Source organism: Caenorhabditis elegans, chromosome V (genome assembly GCF_000002985.6).
Source record: "Caenorhabditis elegans chromosome V".
NCBI lineage: Eukaryota > Metazoa > Nematoda > Chromadorea > Rhabditida > Rhabditidae > Caenorhabditis > Caenorhabditis elegans.
Window position 1 is genome coordinate 6,164,376 of NC_003283.11, and position 21,357 is coordinate 6,185,732.

At 39.7% G+C, this 21,357-nt stretch overlaps 1 protein-coding gene across 8 annotated transcripts in view; it reads right to left on the minus strand.

Moving 5' to 3' along the window:
- Positions 1 to 21,357, minus strand: part of ttn-1 — a gene marked incomplete at both ends in the record, with an annotated part of 81,724 nt that overhangs the window by 43,467 nt on the left and 16,900 nt on the right. For all 8 annotated transcript variants that reach the window (NM_001373034.1, NM_001359768.3, NM_001380658.2 and 5 more), the window contains 10 exons: positions 65 to 566; positions 807 to 1,159; positions 1,204 to 5,435; positions 5,854 to 6,703; positions 6,748 to 6,850; positions 7,132 to 19,348; positions 19,393 to 19,515; positions 20,415 to 20,588; positions 20,636 to 20,742; positions 20,786 to 21,248. In NM_001373034.1, coding sequence (NP_001360072.1) covers positions 65 to 566; positions 807 to 1,159; positions 1,204 to 5,435; positions 5,854 to 6,703; positions 6,748 to 6,850; positions 7,132 to 19,348; positions 19,393 to 19,515; positions 20,415 to 20,588; positions 20,636 to 20,742; positions 20,786 to 21,248 — 19,124 coding nt within the window. The remainder of the gene's footprint in view (positions 1 to 64; positions 567 to 806; positions 1,160 to 1,203; positions 5,436 to 5,853; positions 6,704 to 6,747; positions 6,851 to 7,131; positions 19,349 to 19,392; positions 19,516 to 20,414; positions 20,589 to 20,635; positions 20,743 to 20,785; positions 21,249 to 21,357) is intronic.

Below are 21,357 nucleotides of genomic sequence, written 5' to 3' on the forward strand. Positions count from 1 at the left end.
TTTGCGGAATAAATATCCGAAATTTTTTGAAAAATTCGCGCGAAAATTATCAAAGAATACTCACCGATCTCCTCCTCCGCCTGTGTCGTTGCTTCAATGGTATCACTCGGCGCACTTTGTCCTGCTCCATTCACAGCGACAACTCGGAAAACATATTCCGTTCCCGAGAATAGACCATCCACAACAGCACGACTATCAGTGACAGTACAAGCATGTCTCCATCTTCCACCATCAACAGTCTTTCGTTCTACCAAGTACTCATTCACATTGGAACCGTTGAGTTCAGTTGGCAATGACCATGTCAGAGTTACGGTTTCTCTTTCTGTGCTTGTGACTTGAAGTGAAGTTGGCTTGCTTGTGACTTCAATAACATTTATTGGAATTCTCAATTGATCTTCGGATGAATCATTCTTCCCTATGATCTTGATCTCGCCAGAATCCTCAAGTTTCAATCTCTTCATTCTGATGGAAATCGAGTCGTCGAAATCGGTAACATCCGATCGAGTACGCAAGTTTTCATTGTTGTGTAGGAGCTCGATATTGGTTGGAAGAGGATATCCGGAAATCTACAACAAACAAAATACATTTTAAAAATATCGAATAAAATTAAAAAGAAAACAAATTACAGAGAAAGGAGAGTTCTGAGAAATTTAAAAAAGTTTTATGACGTGTCAATATTTTGGAAAAAAAGGTTTTGAGATTTTTTGAGTTATCTAATAATGGATTTGTAAGTTTTGGGCCGGTCGTTCAAATAAAAAAAACCAACAAACTCTACTCCCTCTTCAAATGTTCTATTTCACACTAACCTTGAAAGAAAGATCGAGATTCTTTCCTGCAACAATTTCTGGTGCATTTGAAGATGATTCCAGTGTGATTTTGCATGGGACTCGTAGATCGAGTCTAGCCATCGCTGATCTGTATTCACTATCGAATACTGCATAAATATTTCCAACATCCTTGCCATCAATGTTCTTAATCACTAAAACCGAAGAATCATCGGTTGTCTCAACAGATGCTTTTCCATAGGCAACACGGATTTCTCGATCATCTCTCATCCATTTTACGTAGATTGGCTTACGTGAGAATTTGACTGTGAACTTTGCTTCTCCAGCCATTTCCGTCACTGTTGCCGATACCGGCTGACTGATGAACGGTGAATCTGAAATAAAAAAACTTGATACGAGTATTTGAAACCATGTCTACCTTCTGCCTCCGATGTTTGACCCATTCGACTGTCGATTCCACTCTCGTCCGATTCTTTCTGCAACTTAATCGTGGAAGCAGTTGAAAGATCATCAGACTCTGTAACCGTATCCAAGCTAAGACTGATATCTGACTCCAAATCAATTCGAGACTCATCAGAACTGAGTTCTTTCGATGCTTCTTGAGGCTTAGTGGTATCCTTCTTCTTTTTGATGATCTTCTTCTTTTCTTTTGGTTCTTTTGTTTTAGAATCATCACTCTTTTCGGTCGATGAAGCGACTTCTTTTTCCACTGTTTCAGTTTTGTCGGACTTCTTTGGTTCAGATTTAACCTCGAGTTGTTGAGGTTCCGTGGTCATCACAGTTTCATTTTCCGATTTGGCTTTTTCTTGAGGAGTCTTCTCGTCTTTTTGCTTTTCTGATGTTGGTTTCTTTGAAGTAGCTTCTGATTCTAGTTTCTGCTTCTCTTTCTGATCTTTCTGTTTCTTCGCAGAATCATCACCTTTTTTCTTGTCTTCTTGTTCCTTCTGTTTCTTAGCGGATTCATCTTCAATAACCTTTTTAGTTTTAGCTTCTGTTTCGAGTTTGGATTTCTGTTCGGCTGATTTTTTAGCTGCGATCTCACTTTCGAGTTTTTGCTTCTCGTCGGATTCTTTTTGTTTATGTGCCTTATCGGCTTCGGAAACCTTCTGGGTTTCAGAATCCGATTGTCCAGCTGATTCCGCAACTGTCTTCGCTGTGTCGGATTTCTGGCTGATCGAAGAATCAGACTTTTCAGTTTTCTTCTTCAATACCTTCTTTTTGGGTTTTTCGTCAACAGATTCCTTTGGAGCCTCCTCTGTCTTCTTCGACTTTGTTTCGGACTCGAGTTTTTGCTTTTCCGCGCTCTTTTTAGCGTCAACTTCCAACTTGGATTGTTCTTGTGCTAATTTTTCTTGCTCTTTCTGTTTCTCAATCGAAGCAGTTTCAGCATCCTTCTTTTTCTGCTCTTCCAGTTTCAACTTTTCTGCAGCGGCCTTCTTTGTGGCAGCCTCTGATTCTAGTTTCTGCTTTTCTGCTAGTTCTTTCTCTTTCTTGACTGCATCAGCTTCTGCTGCCTTTTTGATCTGGGCTTGCTTTTCGAGTTCCAACTTTTCTGCGGCGGCCTTCTTAGATGCTGCTTCAGTATCTAATTTCAGCTGTTCATCTTTTTCTTTTTGTTTCTTAGCCGCTTCGACTTCAGCAGCTTTTTTGAGTTTAGATTCGGCTTCGAGTTTCGATTTCTCATCGGCTGATTTTTTAGCTGTAATTTCAGCCTCGAGTTTTTGCTTCTCGTCTGTTTCCTTCTGTTTCCTTGCTGCATCGGCAACCTTCTGGGTTTCAGATTCTGATGGCCCACCTGATTCCACAACTGTCTTCGATGTTACGGATTTCTGGCTGATGGAAGAATCAGACTTTTCAGTTTTCTTTTTCAATACCTTCTTTTTAGGTTTTTCGTCAACTGTCTCCTTGGATTCAGAATCCTTGGTTGATTTGTCATCTTTTTCCAGCCCGGTTTGCTTTTCGGCTGTCTTTTCTTTCGTTTGTGCATCTAATTTAGCTTGTTCTTCAACAGTTTGTTTAGACTTAGCAGCAGACTCTTCCTCGAGTTTCAATTTCTCTGCGGCAGATTTTTTGTTAGCTTCAAGTTTATTTTTCTCATCCAGTTCTTTTTGTTTTTTGACTGCATCAGCTTCTGCAGCCTTGTTGATCTGGGCCTGCTCTTCCAGTTTCAACTTTTCTGCAGCGGCCTTCTTTGTGGCAGCCTCTGATTCTAGTTTCTGCTTTTCTGCTAGTTCTTTCTGTTTCTTGACTGCATCAGCTTCTGCTGCCTTTTTGATCTGGGCTTGCTTTTCGAGCTCCAACTTTTCTGCAGCAGCCTTTTTAGAGGCGACATCAGCCTCCAACTTCAGTTTGTCCTCTTTTTCTTTTTGTTTCTTCGCAGCATCCTCAGCAGCTTTTATGAGTTTAGATTCAGTTTCGAGTTTCGATTTCTCATCGGCTGATTTTTTAGCTGTAATTTCAGCTTCGAGTTTTTGCTTTTTGTCGGTTTCCTTCTGTTTGCTTGTCGCATCGGCCACCTTCTGGGTTTCAGATTCTGATGATCCAGCTGATTCCGCAACTGTCTTCGAAGTGTCAGATTTCTGGCTGATTGAAGAATCAGACTTTTCAGTTTTCTTCTTCAGTACCTTCTTTTTAGGCTTTTCTTCGACTGTTTCGTTGGATCCAGAATCCTTGTTTGATTTTTCATCTTTTTCCAGTCCGGTTTGTTTTTCGGCTGCCTTTGCTTTCGTTTGTGCATCTAATTTTGCTTGTTCTTCAGCAGCTTGTTTAGATTTAGCAGCAGACTGTTCCTCGAGTTTCAATTTCTCTGCGGCTAACTTTTTGGTCGCTTCAAGTTTATTTTGCTCATCCAGTTCATTTTGTTTTTTGACTGCATCAGCTTCTGCAGCCTTGTTGATCTGGGCCTGCTTTTCCAGTTCCAACTTTTCTGCAGCAGCCTTTTTAGATGCTGCTTCAGTCTTTTCTTTTTGTTTCTTTGCAGCATCCTCTTCAGCAGCTCTTTTGAGTTTAGCTTCTGCCTCAAGTTTGGATTTCTGTTCGGTTGATTTTTTACCTGCAATTTCAGCCTCGAGTTTCTGCTTCTCGTCAGTTTCCTTCTGTTTCTTTTCCTTATCGACTGCGGCAACATTCTGGGTTTCAGATTCAGATGGTCCAGCTGATTCAACTGCTGACGTTTCTGATGTCTCACTGATTGTAGAATCGGACTTTTCGGTTTTCTTTTTCAGAACCTTCTTTTTAGGTTTTTCATCAACTGTCTCCTTGTTGTCAGATTCCTTAGTGGTATCTTCCGTCATTTTTGATTTTGACTCAAGTTTGGCAGTTTCTGGTTTTTCAGTAACCTTCTGAGCCTCTGATTCCGATTGCTGAACTTGTTTCACTTCTGAAGCGTCAGATGTTGAACTTATTGAAGAGTCAGACTTTCCTCCTGGCTGTGGATGTTCTTCGGTGGTCTGTTTGGATTTTGAAGTAGTCTCTGTCTTACGTTTCACTTCGTCTTGGACGGAAGTTTCAGTAGTACGTTTAGCAGGTTCTGGCTCTGATTGCTTAGTTTGTGTCAAGTCTTTCGTCAAGGTTTCAGAAGTTTCACTTATTGAGGAGTCTGCCTTTTCAGTTTTCTTCTTCATAATCTTCTTTTCAGGTTTTCCTTGAATCTCCTTCTTAGTTGTTAGTCCTGACTCTGGCAAAGACTTTTTGTTAACATCCTTATCATCCTTTTTGACAATAGAAGATACTGCCGTGTCTTCATTAACATCTTTCTTAGCAGATTCGTCCGATGGGTTAGTGATTTTCTGAACAGTGGTCTCTGTTACTGCAATTTCAACATTCAATGTTTCTTGGCTCTCGGGAGCAGTGTCTGGGATCGTGGATTCCGTTGTGATTTCCAATGATGATGTTATATCAGAAGATACTTCGAGAGCGATTTCAGAATCTAATTCAGGCTCATCGGTAGTTTTCTTCGATTTCTTCGACTTCTTTTTGAGTTTTCTGTGCTCTTCAATCGTAACTTCACTTTCCTCAATAGTTATTTCAGTTACTACTTCATTGTTAACTTGAACGTCATCCAACTTCAACTCTTCTTCGCCAGCAAAATCAAAGCTTTCCTCTTGATCATAATCTAAAGTGTTAACTTCGATAATCTCGCTAGGGGCGCCTTCACCAAATCCATTCACGGCAACAATTCGGAACGCATAGAACTCATTTGGAACAAGCTCAATTGCTGTGAACGTTTTCTCCTGAACGTGTCCAATATTTCTCCAACGGCGGCTTTCGGTTGATCTCCTCATAACAATGTAATGAAGAATATCTGATTCGCCAGTGTGCGGTGGCAACCACTTAAATGTTGCAGAAGTATCGGTAAGAGCAACAAGTTGAGCTTTTCTGGGTTTCAGAGGAGTGTCTACCATGGTGATGTGTAAATCAGATTCATCTTTTCCATATTTGTTTTCCAGAACAACTGTGTATTCTCCACCATCTCGTTTACTCATCTTGGGAATATAAAGCGACGCGATATTGTCATAAATTTCATATTTAACATCGAACGAAACGGGTTCTCCATTTGATAGCACGCGAAGTCTTGGTGCGGGTGCTCCCATAAAGTTAAATTTGTAGGTGAATGACTTTCCAGCTTGATGAGTAATTGGCTTGGTCAATCTGAAAAATACCAGTTTATTTGTTGGTAAAGCACATTCTTATGGGTTTCGTTCCCCCAAAATGTTTTAGTTTTCTAAATTTCAATTAACCACCTTTCAAATTAAAAACGTGAACGAAAGTAAGGAACAAAACATTCATTTCTACAAATTGTTATAAAATGTTCACGTTTATGTGGTTAAATTAAATTTAGAAAATTAAAACATTTTGTGGAGAACGAATCCCATAAGTACCGTTGGTAAAAAACGTTTTAGGATAAAAAAGAATTTCAAAAATTTTCAATATCATTTAATTTTTGATTTGAAATCATTCCGCTTACTGGAATTTGAGCTTTTTTTGAAATACATTTAGCTTTTTATTAATTGTATTACTTTAATGCTTCAAAAAATTAAATAAAACCACCGCGAACTAGAAAACTTACTTGTTGAGAATAACTGGAGGAACTGGGCCCGATAAAATTGCTGGTTGACTTCCGATTGATCCATCAATCAGTACATGATAATTTCCTTTGTTCTGTGGGAGGAACTTCACTAATCGGAGTACTGCCTCACATCCAGTCACAGTCATGTTTACTTGTTCATCTGGTAATAGAACCATACCGTTGCAGAACCATTTAGCGTCAGAAATTGGTTGAGATGTTTTACATTTGATAATCACTTCAGAGTTCATTTGTCCAACTGCATGGGATTTTGGATGTTCGATAATTGATTGTCCTGTACCGATTGTAAAAGATACTGTTTCCTCAATACTTCCATAACTGACAGAAGTTTCCAAATTCTCTTCTTCTTTACTAATGACATCTTCATCAGATTGATGCTTCTTTGGAAGTGTAACCTTTTGTTCAACTTCTTGAGTATCTCCATCAGATGGGAATACATCAATTCCATCGTCGGCTGCAACATTACTCAAACTGACGTCACAATCAATAGAAGCACTGTCGTCATCTGAATCGTAATCTTCAAAAATGCTAAGTTCCATTTGGTCGTAGTCATAGAAGTTTAGATCAACGAGAGCATCAGTATGAATAGATTCTTCACCGGCTTCAATATCCACATCGACGAAAATATCGCTTGAACCAGAATTACTTCGTTTCCTCTCCATTCCACTGATTTCGGGTTTGAGATGAGACACTGTCTTTTCATCTTGTTCTGTTTCCTTGACGGCAATTTTTTCTTTTTTGTGATGCTTCTTCTTCTTTTTCAAATGTTTCTTTGCTTTCGGTGGAGGACTGAGAATTGAAAGCCCGTCTGTTACATCTGTGAGCACACAATCTGCAAATAAAATGAGTAACAGCCTAATTATTTGACCAACTTACTGTCATCAAGCCGATCAGGTCTACTTTCGTCTTTCTTTGAAGCACCAGAACGCTCGAAAATAATTCCAATTCCAATTTTATCAGTTCTTTGTTTTACGAATACCTGGAAATATAAAACTTTGATGAAAACTGTACGAATAACCAAGCTATTCAGTTTGTATTGCCATTTTCTAAGTTCTATTTAAAAAAATTAAACATAGGACATTTATTTGAAAATTTAAAGTTTTAAAATGTTTAGTTGACACTAAAACAGTACATGTGTTCCAATTTTTGAACGCAAGAAAACAAAAATAGCATTGATTACTTTTCAGTTATTCAAATAAACTTTCTTTTCTGCTTTGATAAATCTATTTTTAAAAAATTAGAATTTCGAAAACAACTGACCGCATTACAAAACACTTCAAGTGTAAATGGCTCCTCAGCATTCAAAACAACACGTTCGCAAAGTGCAAAAGACTTTGAAACAATAATTGCTTGCTGCTTACATTTTAGAAGCGACGTGACCTCGATTGATGTTTCTTCAAAAATTCGGCTTTGATTAGTTTGATCCTCCAGTTTGAGTTTATCACCCTTCTCCTTTTTCAGTTTAGCATCAGCCTCCTGTTTGAGTTTATCATCCTTATCTTTTTTCAGTTTAGCATCAGCCTCCTGTTTCAGTTTATCATCCTTATCTTTTTTCAGTTTAGCATCAGCCTCCTGTTTCAGTTTATCATCCTTCTCCTTTTTCAGTTTAGCATCAGCCTCCTGTTTGAGTTTATCATCCTTATCTTTTTTCAGTTTAGCATCAGCCTCCTGTTTGAGTTTATCATCCTTATCTTTTTTCAGTTTAGCATCAGCCTCCTGTTTCAATTTATCGTCCTTCTCCTTTTTCAGTTTAGCATCAGCCTCCTGTTTCAGTTTATCGTCCTTCTCCTTTTTCAGTTTAGCATCAGCCTCCTGTTTCAGTTTATCATCCTTATCCTTTTTCAGTTTAGCATCAGCCTCCTGTTTCAGTTTATCGTCCTTCTCCTTTTTCAGTTTAGCATCAGCCTCCTGTTTGAGTTTATTATCCTTCTCCTTTTTCAGTTTACCATCAGCCTCCTGTTTGAGTTTATTATCCTTCTCCTTTTTCAGTTTACCATCAGCCTCCTGTTTCAGTTTATCATCCTTATCTTTTTTCAGTTTAGCATCAGCCTCCTGTTTGAGTTTATCATCCTTATCTTTTTTCAGTTTAGCATCAGCCTCCTGTTTCAATTTATCGTCCTTCTCCTTTTTCAGTTTAGCATCAGCCTCCTGTTTCAATTTATCGTCCTTCTCCTTTTTCAGTTTAGCATCAGCCTCCTGTTTCAATTTATCGTCCTTCTCCTTTTTCAGTTTAGCATCAGCCTCCTGTTTCAGTTTATCATCCTTATCTTTTTTCAGTTTAGCATCAGTCTCCTGTTTCAGTTTATCATCCTTCTCCTTTTTCAGTTTAGCATCAGCCTCCTGTTTGAGTTTATCATCCTTATCTTTTTTCAGTTTAGCATCAGCCTCCTGTTTGAGTTTATCATCCTTATCTTTTTTCAGTTTAGCATCAGCCTCCTGTTTCAATTTATCGTCCTTCTCCTTTTTCAGTTTAGCATCAGCCTCCTGTTTCAGTTTATCGTCCTTCTCCTTTTTCAGTTTAGCATCAGCCTCCTGTTTCAGTTTATCATCCTTATCCTTTTTCAGTTTAGCATCAGCCTCCTGTTTCAGTTTATCGTCCTTCTCCTTTTTCAGTTTAGCATCGGCCTCTTGTTTGAGTTTATCGTCCTTCTCCTGTTTCAGTTTATCATCCTTCTCCTTTTGCAGTTTAGCATTAGCCTCCTGTTTGAAATTATCATCCTTCTCCTTTTGCAGTTTAGCATCAGCCTCCTGTTTCAGTTTATCGTCCTTCTCCTTTTTCAGTTTAGCATCAGCCTCCTGTTTCAGTTTATCGTCCTTCTCCTTTTGCAGTTTAGCATCAGCCTCCTGTTTCAGTTTATCGTCCTTCTCCTTTTTCAGTTTAGCATCAGCCTCCTGTTTGAGTTTATCATCCTTCTCCTTTTGCAGTTTAGCATCAGCCTCCTGTTTGAGTTTATCATCCTTCTCCTTTTGCAGTTTAGCATTAGCCTCCTGTTTGAGTTTATCATCCTTATCTTTTTTCAGTTTAGCATCAGCCTCCTGTTTCAATTTATCGTCCTTCTCCTTTTTCAGTTTAGCATCAGCCTCCTGTTTCAGTTTATCATCCTTATCTTTTTTCAGTTTAGCATCAGCCTCCTGTTTCAATTTATCGTCCTTCTCCTTTTTCAGTTTAGCATCAGCCTCCTGTTTCAGTTTATCGTCCTTCTCCTTTTTCAGTTTAGCATCAGCCTCCTGTTTGAGTTTATTATCCTTCTCCTTTTTCAGTTTACCATCAGCCTCCTGTTTGAGTTTATTATCCTTCTCCTTTTTCAGTTTACCATCAGCCTCCTGTTTCAGTTTATCATCCTTATCTTTTTTCAGTTTAGCATCAGCCTCCTGTTTGAGTTTATCATCCTTATCTTTTTTCAGTTTAGCATCAGCCTCCTGTTTCAGTTTATCATCCTTATCTTTTTTCAGTTTAGCATCAGTCTCCTGTTTCAGTTTATCATCCTTCTCCTTTTTCAGTTTAGCATCAGCCTCCTGTTTCAGTTTATCGTCCTTCTCCTTTTTCAGTTTAGCATCGGCCTCTTGTTTGAGTTTATCGTTCTTCTCCTGTTTCAGTTTATCATCCTTCTCCTTTTTCAGTTTAGCATCAGCCTCCTGTTTGAGTTTATCATCCTTATCTTTTTTCAGTTTAGCATCAGCCTCCTGTTTGAGTTTATCATCCTTATCTTTTTTCAGTTTAGCATCAGCCTCCTGTTTCAATTTATCGTCCTTCTCCTTTTTCAGTTTAGCATCAGCCTCCTGTTTGAGTTTATCATCCTTATCTTTTTTCAGTTTAGCATCAGCCTCCTGTTTCAATTTATCGTCCTTCTCCTTTTTCAGTTTAGCATCAGCCTCCTGTTTCAGTTTATCATCCTTCTCCTTTTTCAGTTTAGCATCGGCCTCCTGTTTGAGTTTATCGTCCTTCTCCTGTTTCAGTTTATCATCCTTCTCCTTTTGCAGTTTAGCATTAGCCTCCTGTTTGAAATTATCATCCTTCTCCTGTTTCAGTTTATCATCCTTCTCCTTTTGCAGTTTAGCATTAGCCTCCTGTTTGAAATTATCATCCTTCTCCTTTTGCAGTTTAGCATCAGCCTCATGTTTCAGTTTATCGTCCTTCTCCTTTTTCAGTTTAGCATCAGCATCCTGTTTGAGTTTATCGTCCTTCTCCTTTTTCAGTTTAGCATCAGCCTCCTGTTTGAGTTTATCGTCCTTCTCCTTTTTCAGTTTAGCATCAGCCTCATGTTTCAGTTTATCGTCCTTCTCCTTTTTCAGTTTAGCATCGGCCTCCTGTTTGAGTTTATCGTCCTTCTCCTTTTGCAGTTTAGCATCAGCATCCTGTTTGAGTTTATCGTCCTTCTCCTTTTTCAGTTTAGCATCAGCCTCCTGTTTGAGTTTATCGTCCTTCTCCTTTTTCAGTTTAGCATCAGCCTCCTGTTTGAGTTTATCGTCCTTCTCCTTTTGCAGTTTAGCATCAGCCTCCTGTTTCAGTTTATCATCCTTCTCCTTTTTCAGTTTAGCATCAGCCTCCTGTTTGAGTTTATCGTCCTTCTCCTTTTGCAGTTTAGCATCAGCCTCCTGTTTCAGTTTATCATCCTTCTCCTTTTTCAGTTTAGCATCAGCCTCCTGTTTGAGTTTATCGTCCTTCTCCTTTTGCAGTTTAGCATCAGCCTCCTGTTTCAGTTTATCATCCTTCTCCTTTTTCAGTTTAGCATCAGCCTCCTGTTTGAGTTTATCGTCCTTCTCCTTTTGCAGTTTAGCATCAGCCTCATGTTTCAGTTTATCGTCCTTCTCCTTTTTCAGTTTAGCATCAGCCTCCTGTTTGAGTTTATCGTCCTTCTCCTTTTGCAGTTTAGCATCAGCATCCTTTTTCAGTCTATCGTCCTTCTCCTTTTTCAGTTTAGCATCAGCCTCCTGTTTGAGTTTATCGTCCTTCTCCTTTTGCAGTTTAGCATCAGCCTCATGTTTCAGTTTATCGTCCTTCTCCTTTTTCAGTTTAGCATCAGCCTCCTGTTTGAGTTTATCGTCCTTCTCCTTTTGCAGTTTAGCATCAGCATCCTGTTTGAGTTTATCGTCCTTCTCCTTTTTCAGTTTAGCATCAGCCTCCTGTTTCAGTTTATCATCCTTCTCCTTTTGCAGTTTAGCATCAGCCTCCTGTTTCAGTTTATCATCATTCTCCTTTTGCAGTTTAGCATCAGCCTCCTGTTTCAGTTTATCATCATTCTCCTTTTGCAGTTTAGCATCAGCCTCCTGTTTGAGTTTATCGTGCTTCTCCTTTTTCAATTTAGCATCAGCCTCCTGTTTCAGTTTATCATCATTCTCCTTTTTCAGTTTAGCATCAGCCTCCTGTTTGAGTTTATCATCATTCTCCTTTTGCAGTTTAGCATCAGCCTCCTGTTTCAGTTTATCATCATTCTCCTTTTGCAGTTTAGCATCAGCCTCCTGTTTCAGTTTATCATCATTCTCCTTTTGCAGTTTAGCATCAGCCTCCTGTTTCAGTTTATCATCATTCTCCTTTTGCAGTTTAGCATCAGCCTCCTGTTTGAGTTTATCATCATTCTCCTTTTGCAGTTTAGCATCAGCCTCCTGTTTCAGTTTATCATCATTCTCCTTTTTCAATTTAGCATCAGCCTCCTGTTTGAGTTTATCATCATTCTCCTTTTTCAGCTTAGCAGCAGCCTCCTGTTTGAGTTTATCATCATTCTCCTTTTTCAGTTTAGCATCAGCCTCCTGTTTGAGTTTATCATCATTCTCCTTTTTCAGTTTAGCATCAGCCTCCTGTTTGAGTTTATCATCATTCTCCTTTTTCAGTTTAGCATCAGCCTCCTGTTTGAGTTTATCATCATTCTCCTTTTGCAGTTTAGCATCAGCCTCCTGTTTGTGTTTATCGTCCTTCTCTTTTTTCAGTTTAGCATCAGCCTGTGTTTCCTTGGATTCCACAGATGTTTCCTTTGATTCCACAGGTGCAAGTTTCTCAACTGTTGGTTCGACAGTAGGTGCATTAGCCTCTGGAACTGGAACATCCTTTTGCTCGACGATTGCAGCTTGTTGTACTTCAGATGTTTCCTTTGATTCCACAGGTGCAAGTTTCTCAACTGTTGGTTCGAAAGTAGGTGCATTAGCCTCTGGAACTGGAACATCCTTTTGCTCGACGATTGCAGCTTGTTGTACTTCAGATGTTTCCTTTGATTCCACAGGTGCAAGTTTCTCCTTTGTTGGTTCGACAGTAGTTGCACTAGTCTCTGGAACTGGAACATCCTTTTGCTCGACGACTGCAGCTTGTTGTATTTCAGATGTTTCCTTTGATTCCACAGGTGCAAGTTTCTCCTTTGTTGGTTCGACAGTAGTTGCACTAGTCTCTGGAACTGGAACATCCTTTTGCTCGACGATTGCAGCTTGTTGTACTTCAGATGTTTCCTTTGATTCCCCAGGTGCAAGTTTCTCCTTTGTTGGTTCGACATAAGATGTACTAGTCTCTGGAACTGGAACATCCTTTTGCTCCACGATTTCAGCAGTTTGTATTTCAGATGTTTCCTTTGATTCCACAGGTGCAAGTTTCTCCTTTGTTGGTTCGACAGTAGTTGCACTAGTCTCTGGCACTGCAACATCCTTTTGCTCGACGATTGCAGCTTGTTGTACTTCAGATGTTTCCTTTGATTCCCCAGGTGCAAGTTTCTCCTTTGTTGGTTCGACAGTAGTTGCACTAGTCTCTGGAACTGGAACATCCTTTTGCTCGACGATTTCAGCAGTTTGTACTTCAGATGTTTCCTTTGAATCCACAGGTGCAAGTTTCTCCTTTGTTGGTTCGAAAGTAGTTGCAGTAGTCTCTGGCACTTGAACATCTTTGTGCTCGACAATTTCAGCTGGTTGTACTTCAGATGTTTCCTTTGATTCCACAGGTGCAAGTTTCTCAACTGTTGGTTCGACAGTAGGTGCACTAGTCTCTGGCACTGGCACATCCTTTTGCTCAACAATTTCAGCTGGTTCTACTTCAGATGTTTCTTTTGATTCCACAGGTGCAAGTTTCTCAACTGTTGGTTCGACAGTAGGTGCACTAGTCTCTGGCACTGGCACATCCTTTTGCTCAACAATTTCAGCTGGTTCTACTTCAGATGTTTCTTTTGATTCCACAGGTGCAAGTTTTTCAACTGTTGGTTCGACAGTAGGTGAACTAGTCTCTGGCACTTGAACATCTTTGTGCTCGACAATTTCAGCTGGTTGTACTTCAGATGTTTCCTTTGATTCCACAGGTGCAAGTTTCTCAACTGTTGGTTCGACAGTAGGTGCACTAGTCTCTGGCACTGGCACATCCTTTTGCTCAACAATTTCAGCTGGTTCTACTTCAGATGTTTCTTTTGATTCCACAGGTGCAAGTTTTTCAACTGTTGGTTCGACAGTAGGTGCACTAGTCTCTGGCACTGAAACATCCTTTTGCTCAACAATTTCAGCTGGTTCTACTTCAGATGTTTCTTTTGATTCCACAGGTGCAAGTTTCTCAATTGTTGGTTCGACAGTAGGTGCACTAGTCTCTGGCACTGAAACATCCTTTTGCTCAACAATTTCAGCTGGTTCTACTTCAGATGTTTCTTTTGATTCCACAGGTGCAAGTTTCTCAATTGTTGGTTCGACAGTAGGTGCACTAGTCTCTGGCACTGGAACATCCTTTTGCTCAACAATTTCAGCTGGTTCTACTTCAGATGTTTCTTTTGATTCCACAGGTGCAAGTTTCTCAACTGTTGGTTCGACAGTAGGTGCACTAGTCTCTGGCACTGGAACATCCTTTTGCTCAACAATTTCAGCTGGTTCTACTTCAGATGTTTCTTTTGATTCCACAGGTGCAAGTTTCTCAACTGTTGGTTCGACAGTAGGTGCACTAGTCTCTGGCACTGGCACATCCTTTTGCTCAACAATTTCAGCTGGTTCTACTTCAGATGTTTTCTTTGATTCCACAGGTGCAAGTTTCTCAACTGTTGGTTCGACAGTAGGTGCACTAGTCTCTGGCACTGGCAAATCCTTTTGCTCAACAATTTCAGCTGGTTCTACTTCAGATGTTTCCTTTGATTCCACAGGTGCAAGTTTCTCAACTGTTGGTTCGACAGTAGGTGCACTAGTCTCTGGCACTGGCACATCCTTTTGCTCAACAATTTCAGCTGGTTCTACTTCAGATGTTTCTTTTGATTCCACAGGAGCAAGTTTCTCAACTGTTGGTTCATGGGCGGGCGCGGCAGTTGAACCTTTTTGGATAGAAGTTGTTACGTATTCAGAACATTCCATCAGTAAATCTAGTTCCAAACCGGAGAACACTTCAGCTTGTGAGAAGAAGAGTTCAACTTCTACCTCCGTCAGCAGTTCTTTGATTTCCTCTTCACATGTGACATCCTTTTGCTCAACAATTTCAGCTGGTTGTACTTCAGATGTTTCTTTTGATTCCACAGGTGCAAGTTTTTCAACTGTTGGTTCGACAGTAGGTGAACTAGTCTCTGGCACTTGAACATCTTTGTGCTCGACAATTTCAGCTGGTTGTACTTCAGATGTTTCTTTTGATTCCACAGGTGCAAGTTTCTCAATTGTTGGTTCGACAGTAGGTGCACTAGTCTCTGGCACTGAAACATCCTTTTGCTCAACAATTTCAGCTGGTTCTACTTCAGATGTTTCTTTTGATTCCACAGGTGCAAGTTTCTCAATTGTTGGTTCGACAGTAGGTGCACTAGTCTCTGGCACTTGAACATCTTTGTGCTCGACAATTTCAGCTGGTTGTACTTCAGATGTTTCCTTTGATTCCACAGGTGCAAGTTTCTCAACTGTTGGTTCGACAGTAGGTGCACTAGTCTCTGGCACTGGCACATCCTTTTGCTCAACAATTTCAGCTGGTTCTACTTCAGATGTTTCTTTTGATTCCACAGGTGCAAGTTTTTCAACTGTTGGTTCGACAGTAGGTGAACTAGTCTCTGGCACTTGAACATCTTTGTGCTCGACAATTTCAGCTGGTTGTACTTCAGATGTTTCCTTTGATTCCACAGGTGCAAGTTTCTCAACTGTTGGTTCGACAGTAGGTGCACTAGTCTCTGGCACTGGCACATCCTTTTGCTCAACAATTTCAGCTGGTTGTACTTCAGATGTTTCCTTTGATTCCACAGGTGCAAGTTTCTCAACTGTTGGTTCGACAGTAGGTGCACTAGTCTCTGGCACTGAAACATCCTTTTGCTCAACAATTTCAGCTGGTTGTACTTCAGATGTTTCCTTTGATTCCACAGGTGCAAGTTTCTCAACTGTTGGTTCGACAGTAGGTGCACTAGTCTCTGGCACTGGCACATCCTTTTGCTCAACAATTTCAGCTGGTTCTACTTCAGATGTTTCTTTTGATTCCACAGGTGCAAGTTTCTCAACTGTTGGTTCGACAGTAGGTGCACTAGTCTCTGGCACTGGCACATCCTTTTGCTCAACAATTTCAGCTGGTTCTACTTCAGATGTTTCTTTTGATTCCACAGGTGCAAGTTTTTCAACTGTTGGTTCGACAGTAGGTGAACTAGTCTCTGGCACTTGAACATCTTTGTGCTCGACAATTTCAGCTGGTTGTACTTCAGATGTTTCCTTTGATTCCACAGGTGCAAGTTTCTCAACTGTTGGTTCGACAGTAGGTGCACTAGTCTCTGGCACTGGCACATCCTTTTGCTCAACAATTTCAGCTGGTTCTACTTCAGATGTTTCTTTTGATTCCACAGGTGCAAGTTTTTCAACTGTTGGTTCGACAGTAGGTGCACTAGTCTCTGGCACTGAAACATCCTTTTGCTCAACAATTTCAGCTGGTTCTACTTCAGATGTTTCTTTTGATTCCACAGGTGCAAGTTTCTCAATTGTTGGTTCGACAGTAGGTGCACTAGTCTCTGGCACTGAAACATCCTTTTGCTCAACAATTTCAGCTGGTTCTACTTCAGATGTTTCTTTTGATTCCACAGGTGCAAGTTTCTCAATTGTTGGTTCGACAGTAGGTGCACTAGTCTCTGGCACTGGAACATCCTTTTGCTCAACAATTTCAGCTGGTTCTACTTCAGATGTTTCTTTTGATTCCACAGGTGCAAGTTTCTCAACTGTTGGTTCGACAGTAGGTGCACTAGTCTCTGGCACTGGAACATCCTTTTGCTCAACAATTTCAGCTGGTTCTACTTCAGATGTTTCTTTTGATTCCACAGGTGCAAGTTTCTCAACTGTTGGTTCGACAGTAGGTGCACTAGTCTCTGGCACTGGAACAACCTTTTGCTCAACAATTTCAGCTGGTTGTACTTCAGATGTTTCTTTTGATTCTACAGGTGCATGTTTCTCAACTGTTGGTTCGACAGTAGGTGCACTAGTCTCTGGCACTGGAACATCCTTTTGCTCGATGATTTCAGCTTGTTGTACTTCAGATGTTTCTTTTGATTCCACAGATTTAAGTTTCTCAACTGTTGGTTCGACTGTAGGTGCACTAGTCTCTGGCACTGGAACATCCTTTTGCTCAACAATTTCAGCTGGTTCTACTTCAGATGTTTCCTTGGATTCCACAGGAGCAAGTTTCTCAACTGTTGGTTCTTGGGCGGGTGCGGCAGTTGAACCTTTTTGGATAGAAGTTGTTACGTATTCAGAACATTCCATCAGTAAATCTAGTTCCAAACCGGAGAACACTTCAGCTTGTGAGAAGAGGAGTTCAACTTCTACCTCCGTCAGCAGTTCTTTGATTTCCTCTTCACATGTGACATCCTTTTGCTCAACAATTTCAGCTGGTTCTACTTCAGATGTTTCCTTTGAATCCACAGGAGCTAGTTTCTCAACTGTTGGTTCGACAGTAGGTGCACTAGTCTCTGGCACTGGAACATCCTTTTGCTCGATGATTTCAGCTTGTTGTACTTCAGATGTTTCTTTTGATTCCACAGATTTAAGTTTCTCAACTGTTGGTTCGACTGTAGGTGCACTAGTCTCTGGCACTGGAACATCCTTTTGCTCAACAATTTCAGCTGGTTCTACTTCAGATGTTTCCTTGGATTCCACAGGAGCAAGTTTCTCAACTGTTGGTTCTTGGGCGGGTGCGGCAGTTGAACCTTTTTGGATAGAAGTTGTTACGTATTCAGAACATTCCATCAGTAAATCTAGTTCCAAACCGGAGAACACTTCAGCTTTTGAGAAGAAGAGTTCAACTTCCACCTCCGTCAGCAGTTCTTTGATTTCCTCTTCACATGTGACATCCTTTTGCTCAAGAATTTCAGCTGGTTGTACTTCAGGTGTTTCTTTTGATTCCACAGGTGCAAGTTTCTCAACTGTTGGTTCGACAGTAGGTGCACTAGTCTCTGGCACTGGAACAACCTTTTGCTCAACAATTTCAGCTGGTTGTACTTCAGATGTTTCTTTTGATTCTACAGGTGCATGTTTCTCAACTGTTGGTTCGACTGTAGGTGCACTGGTCTCTGGCACTGGAACATCCTTTTGCTCGATGATTTCAACTTGTTGTACTTCCGATGTTTCTTTTGATTCCACAGGTTTAAGTTTCTCAACTGTTGGTTCGACTGTAGGTGCACTGGTCTCTGGCACTGGAACATCCTTTTGCTCGATGATTTCAGCTTGTTGTACTTCAGATGTTTCTTTTGATTCCACAGGTGCAAGTTTCTCAACTGTTGGTTCGACAGTAGGTGCACTAGTCTCTGGCACTGGAACATCCTTTTGCTCGATGATTTCAACTTGTTGTACTTCCGATGTTTCTTTTGATTCCACAGGTTTAAGTTTCTCAACTGTTGGTTCGACTGTAGGTGCACTGGTCTCTGGCACTGGAACATCCTTTTGCTCGATGATTTCAGCTTGTTGTACTTCAGATGTTTCTTTTGATTCCACAGGTGCAAGTTTCTCAACTGTTGGTTCGACAGTAGGTGCACTGGTCTCTGGCACTGGAACATCCTTTTGCTCGATGATTTCAACTTGTTGTACTTCCGATGTTTCTTTTGATTCCACAGGTTTAAGTTTCTCAACTGTTGGTTCGACTGTAGGTGCACTGGTCTCTGGCACTGGAACATCCTTTTGCTCGATGATTTCAGCTTGTTGTACTTCAGATGTTTCTTTTGATTCCACAGGAGCAAGTTTCTCAACTGTTGGTTCTTGGGCGGGTGCGGCAGTTGAACCTTTTTGGATAGAAGTTGTTACGTATTCAGAACATTCCATCAGTAAATCTAGTTCCAAACCGGAGAACACTTCAGCTTGTGAGAAGAAGAGTTCAACTTCTACCTCCGTCAGCAGTTCTTTGATTTCCTCTTCACATGTGACATCCTTTTGCTCAACAATTTCAGCTGGTTGTACTTCAGATGTTTCCTTTGATTCCGCAGGTGCAAGTTTCTCAACTGTTGGTTCGACAGAAGGTGCACTAGTCTCTGGCACTGGAACATCCTTTTGCTCGACGATTTCAGCTTGTTGTACTTCAGATGTTTCCTTTGATTCTACAGGTGCAAGTTTCTCAACTGTTGGTTCGACAGAAGGTGCACTAGTCTCTGGCACTGGAACATCCTTTTGCTCAACAATTTCAGCTGGTTCTACTTCAGATGTTTCTTTTGATTCCACAGGTGCAAGTTTCTCAACTGTTGGTTCTTGGGCGGGTGCGGCAGTTGAACCTTTTTGGATAGAAGTTGTTACGTATTCAGAACATTCCATCAGTAAATCTAGTTCCAAACCGGAGAACACTTCAGCTTGTGAGAAGAAGAGTTCAACTTCCACCTCCGTCAGCAGTTCTTTGATTTCCTCTTCACATGTGACATCCTTTTGCTCAACAATTTCAGCTGGTTGTACTTCAGATTTTTCTTTTGATTCCACAGGTGTATGTTTTTCAACTGTTGGTTCGACAGTTGGTGCACTAGTCTCTGGCACTGGAACATCCTTTTGCTCAACAATTTCAGCTGGTTCTACTTCAGATGTTTCTTTTGAGTCCACAGGTGTATGTTTTTCAACTGTTGGTTCGACAGTTGGTGCACGAGTCTCTGGCACTGGAACATCCTTTTGCTCAACAATTTCAGCTGCTTGTACTTCAGGTGTTTCTTTTGATTCCACAGGAGCAAGTTTCTCAACTGTTGGTGCACTAGTCTCTTGCACTGGAACATCTTTTTGCTCAACAATTTCAGCTGGTTGTACTTCAGAAGGCTTTTTCGATTCGTCCTTCTCTTTATTAACCGTAAAGTTTCTCTCAGTATTGTCAAGTTCCCTTGATTGATTTCCCTGATACAATTCGGAATTTTCAAACGTGTAAGTAGTGTTCCCACTTTGTTCATCAATTCGGAGAGAATAGTTGATTTCAAAGTTTTCTTCATCAGTATCCTCTTGTGCAATTTCAATTTTTCGCGTTTCGAACACTTTTCCTTCGGAAGCGGACACTTTAAAGGAAACATTTGATAGTTTTTTAGACAGTGTGTCAACTTTTATCGACAAGGAGTTGCCTTCAATGTATGCGTCCGGTCTAAAATATTTAAAATTACGATACGAATAGGCTTTGTTTCTTACATTTTTTCTCCATCAATTTCACAAATATCACCGATGTTCTCCCGAGCGACAACTACTGCTTTTAGAATTGTATTGTTACGTTCTCTTGTGCATTTTCGTCCAACAGCCAAGAACCTTGTCGAGCTGAAAATAATTTTTGTATTGTCTTCCTGTTCAAAATATCTAACTAGCTTGTTTCATTTTGAATGTAATTTTTTCTCGCTTACTGTTTGAGAGAAAAATCTGGTGAAAATAATGCGATGACGCTTTTACAAATTTAAAGGAAAAGTTCGCTGGGTGATTTTTTTTAATTTGGTTCAAAGCAATATTTGTTGATCGTCGAAAAATCTTCAAAAAAAGTTTGGTCGGAAATGTTAGAATTAGATGTAAAAATTTTAAAGCATACAGTACTTGTTAATTTAATACATCTGGTTCAAATCGTGATTGCAAAAATAGTTTCTTCTGTCACTTTTAAAGTTAGTTGTGTTGCTCTAAATTGTTATTTCAATTTTGGACGTTTTGTATGTTGGAAAATTGCTTAGAGTTGGTTGCATAATTTTTGTATCATAAAATCAAGAAGTTTCGAAAAAAAAACATTTTAAACGAATTTTTTTGGCAAATTCTTATTGTATTCTTACAATGTTTTCTAAATTATGCAAAATCCGCAAACAACCATCAGATCAACGCTGAAAAGAAGCTAGATTGTGCAGAAGCCTAAGAAAGTGGCTCCAATCTAGGTTACTTAGGTTACTTAGGTTACTTAGCTTTTATATGAAACTACCGTAAAATGAAATGTCAAGTTCCCACAAGTTCAAAAAACCGTTATGCAACAAAAAATATATAATATAAATTTCAAATTAGCCATCCCTAATATTAAAATTTTGATTGCTTTCTTTCTCCTTTTTTTTTTGCTTTTCTTTTGTGATATTTTTGGATCTTAAGAAAATCCAAATTCACACCGCCTTTGAAAAGTTGTCATGTTATTTGTTACTGATGAATTTGAACATGTTTACTACACTCATATATTTTTTAATAAAACTTACTTGTCATTAGTCATCACAAAGTCGGAGACAGTGTTGTGCACTCGCTCTACATTGCAGCTTGCATTTACTTTACTGGAAGAATTAGAAACTTCACAAGTTATAATTCTTGTTCCAGTTTCTTCTAGTTTCAGTTGCAGAGTAGAAATGCATTTGTCAACAGTTATTTTATGACTACTGTGAATATAATTATATTGGTAAAAAACTATAGAAAGTTTACCCACCTGTCATCTTCAAGAATCTGCCCATCTTCAAACCATTTGAACTCAATGGGAAGGTCACCTTCAGCAACTATTTTTAACTGCACAATATCATCCACAACGGCAATATCCTGAGATTTTTAAATGATTTTAAATGGCTCTATATTAACTTACATTCAAAGTTTTGACAAGTGTCAGCTTGTTTTCGGTTTTTAAACCAATTTCGACTGGAATTTCAACCGTTGTTTGCCCATATTCATTTTTAGCAATACACGTGAATTCATGAGATCCATCTTGGATATTGAAAACTTTTAATATTCCAATGCCATCCTCAAAAATTAAATAATAATCTCCTCCTTCTTCGATTGATTTTCCGTTATGTTTCCAGAATAATGTTGGTTCAGGCGATGCAATAACTCCTACTTTCACAGAAAGTTCTCGTTCGTTGTTCACTGATCCAGCTTGATTAAATACAATTATTGGACGCTGATAGTTCTTTTCTTCCTGTTTAATTATTTTCACAACACAGTTTGACGTGCTGGATCCCGTTTCATTGGAAATTGTGCATTCTACAACAATACCTTCTTCAGTAACATCATTCACTTGAATCAAGACAATTCCGTCTTCGGAGCGAATTCTGAATTGAAATTAAACGTATTATACTTTTAGTGTTGAGTATTGAATTCTGGTTTTTTTGGAAAATTATGAAAAACGAATCACGGATTTTACTTTGACAATGCAATTTT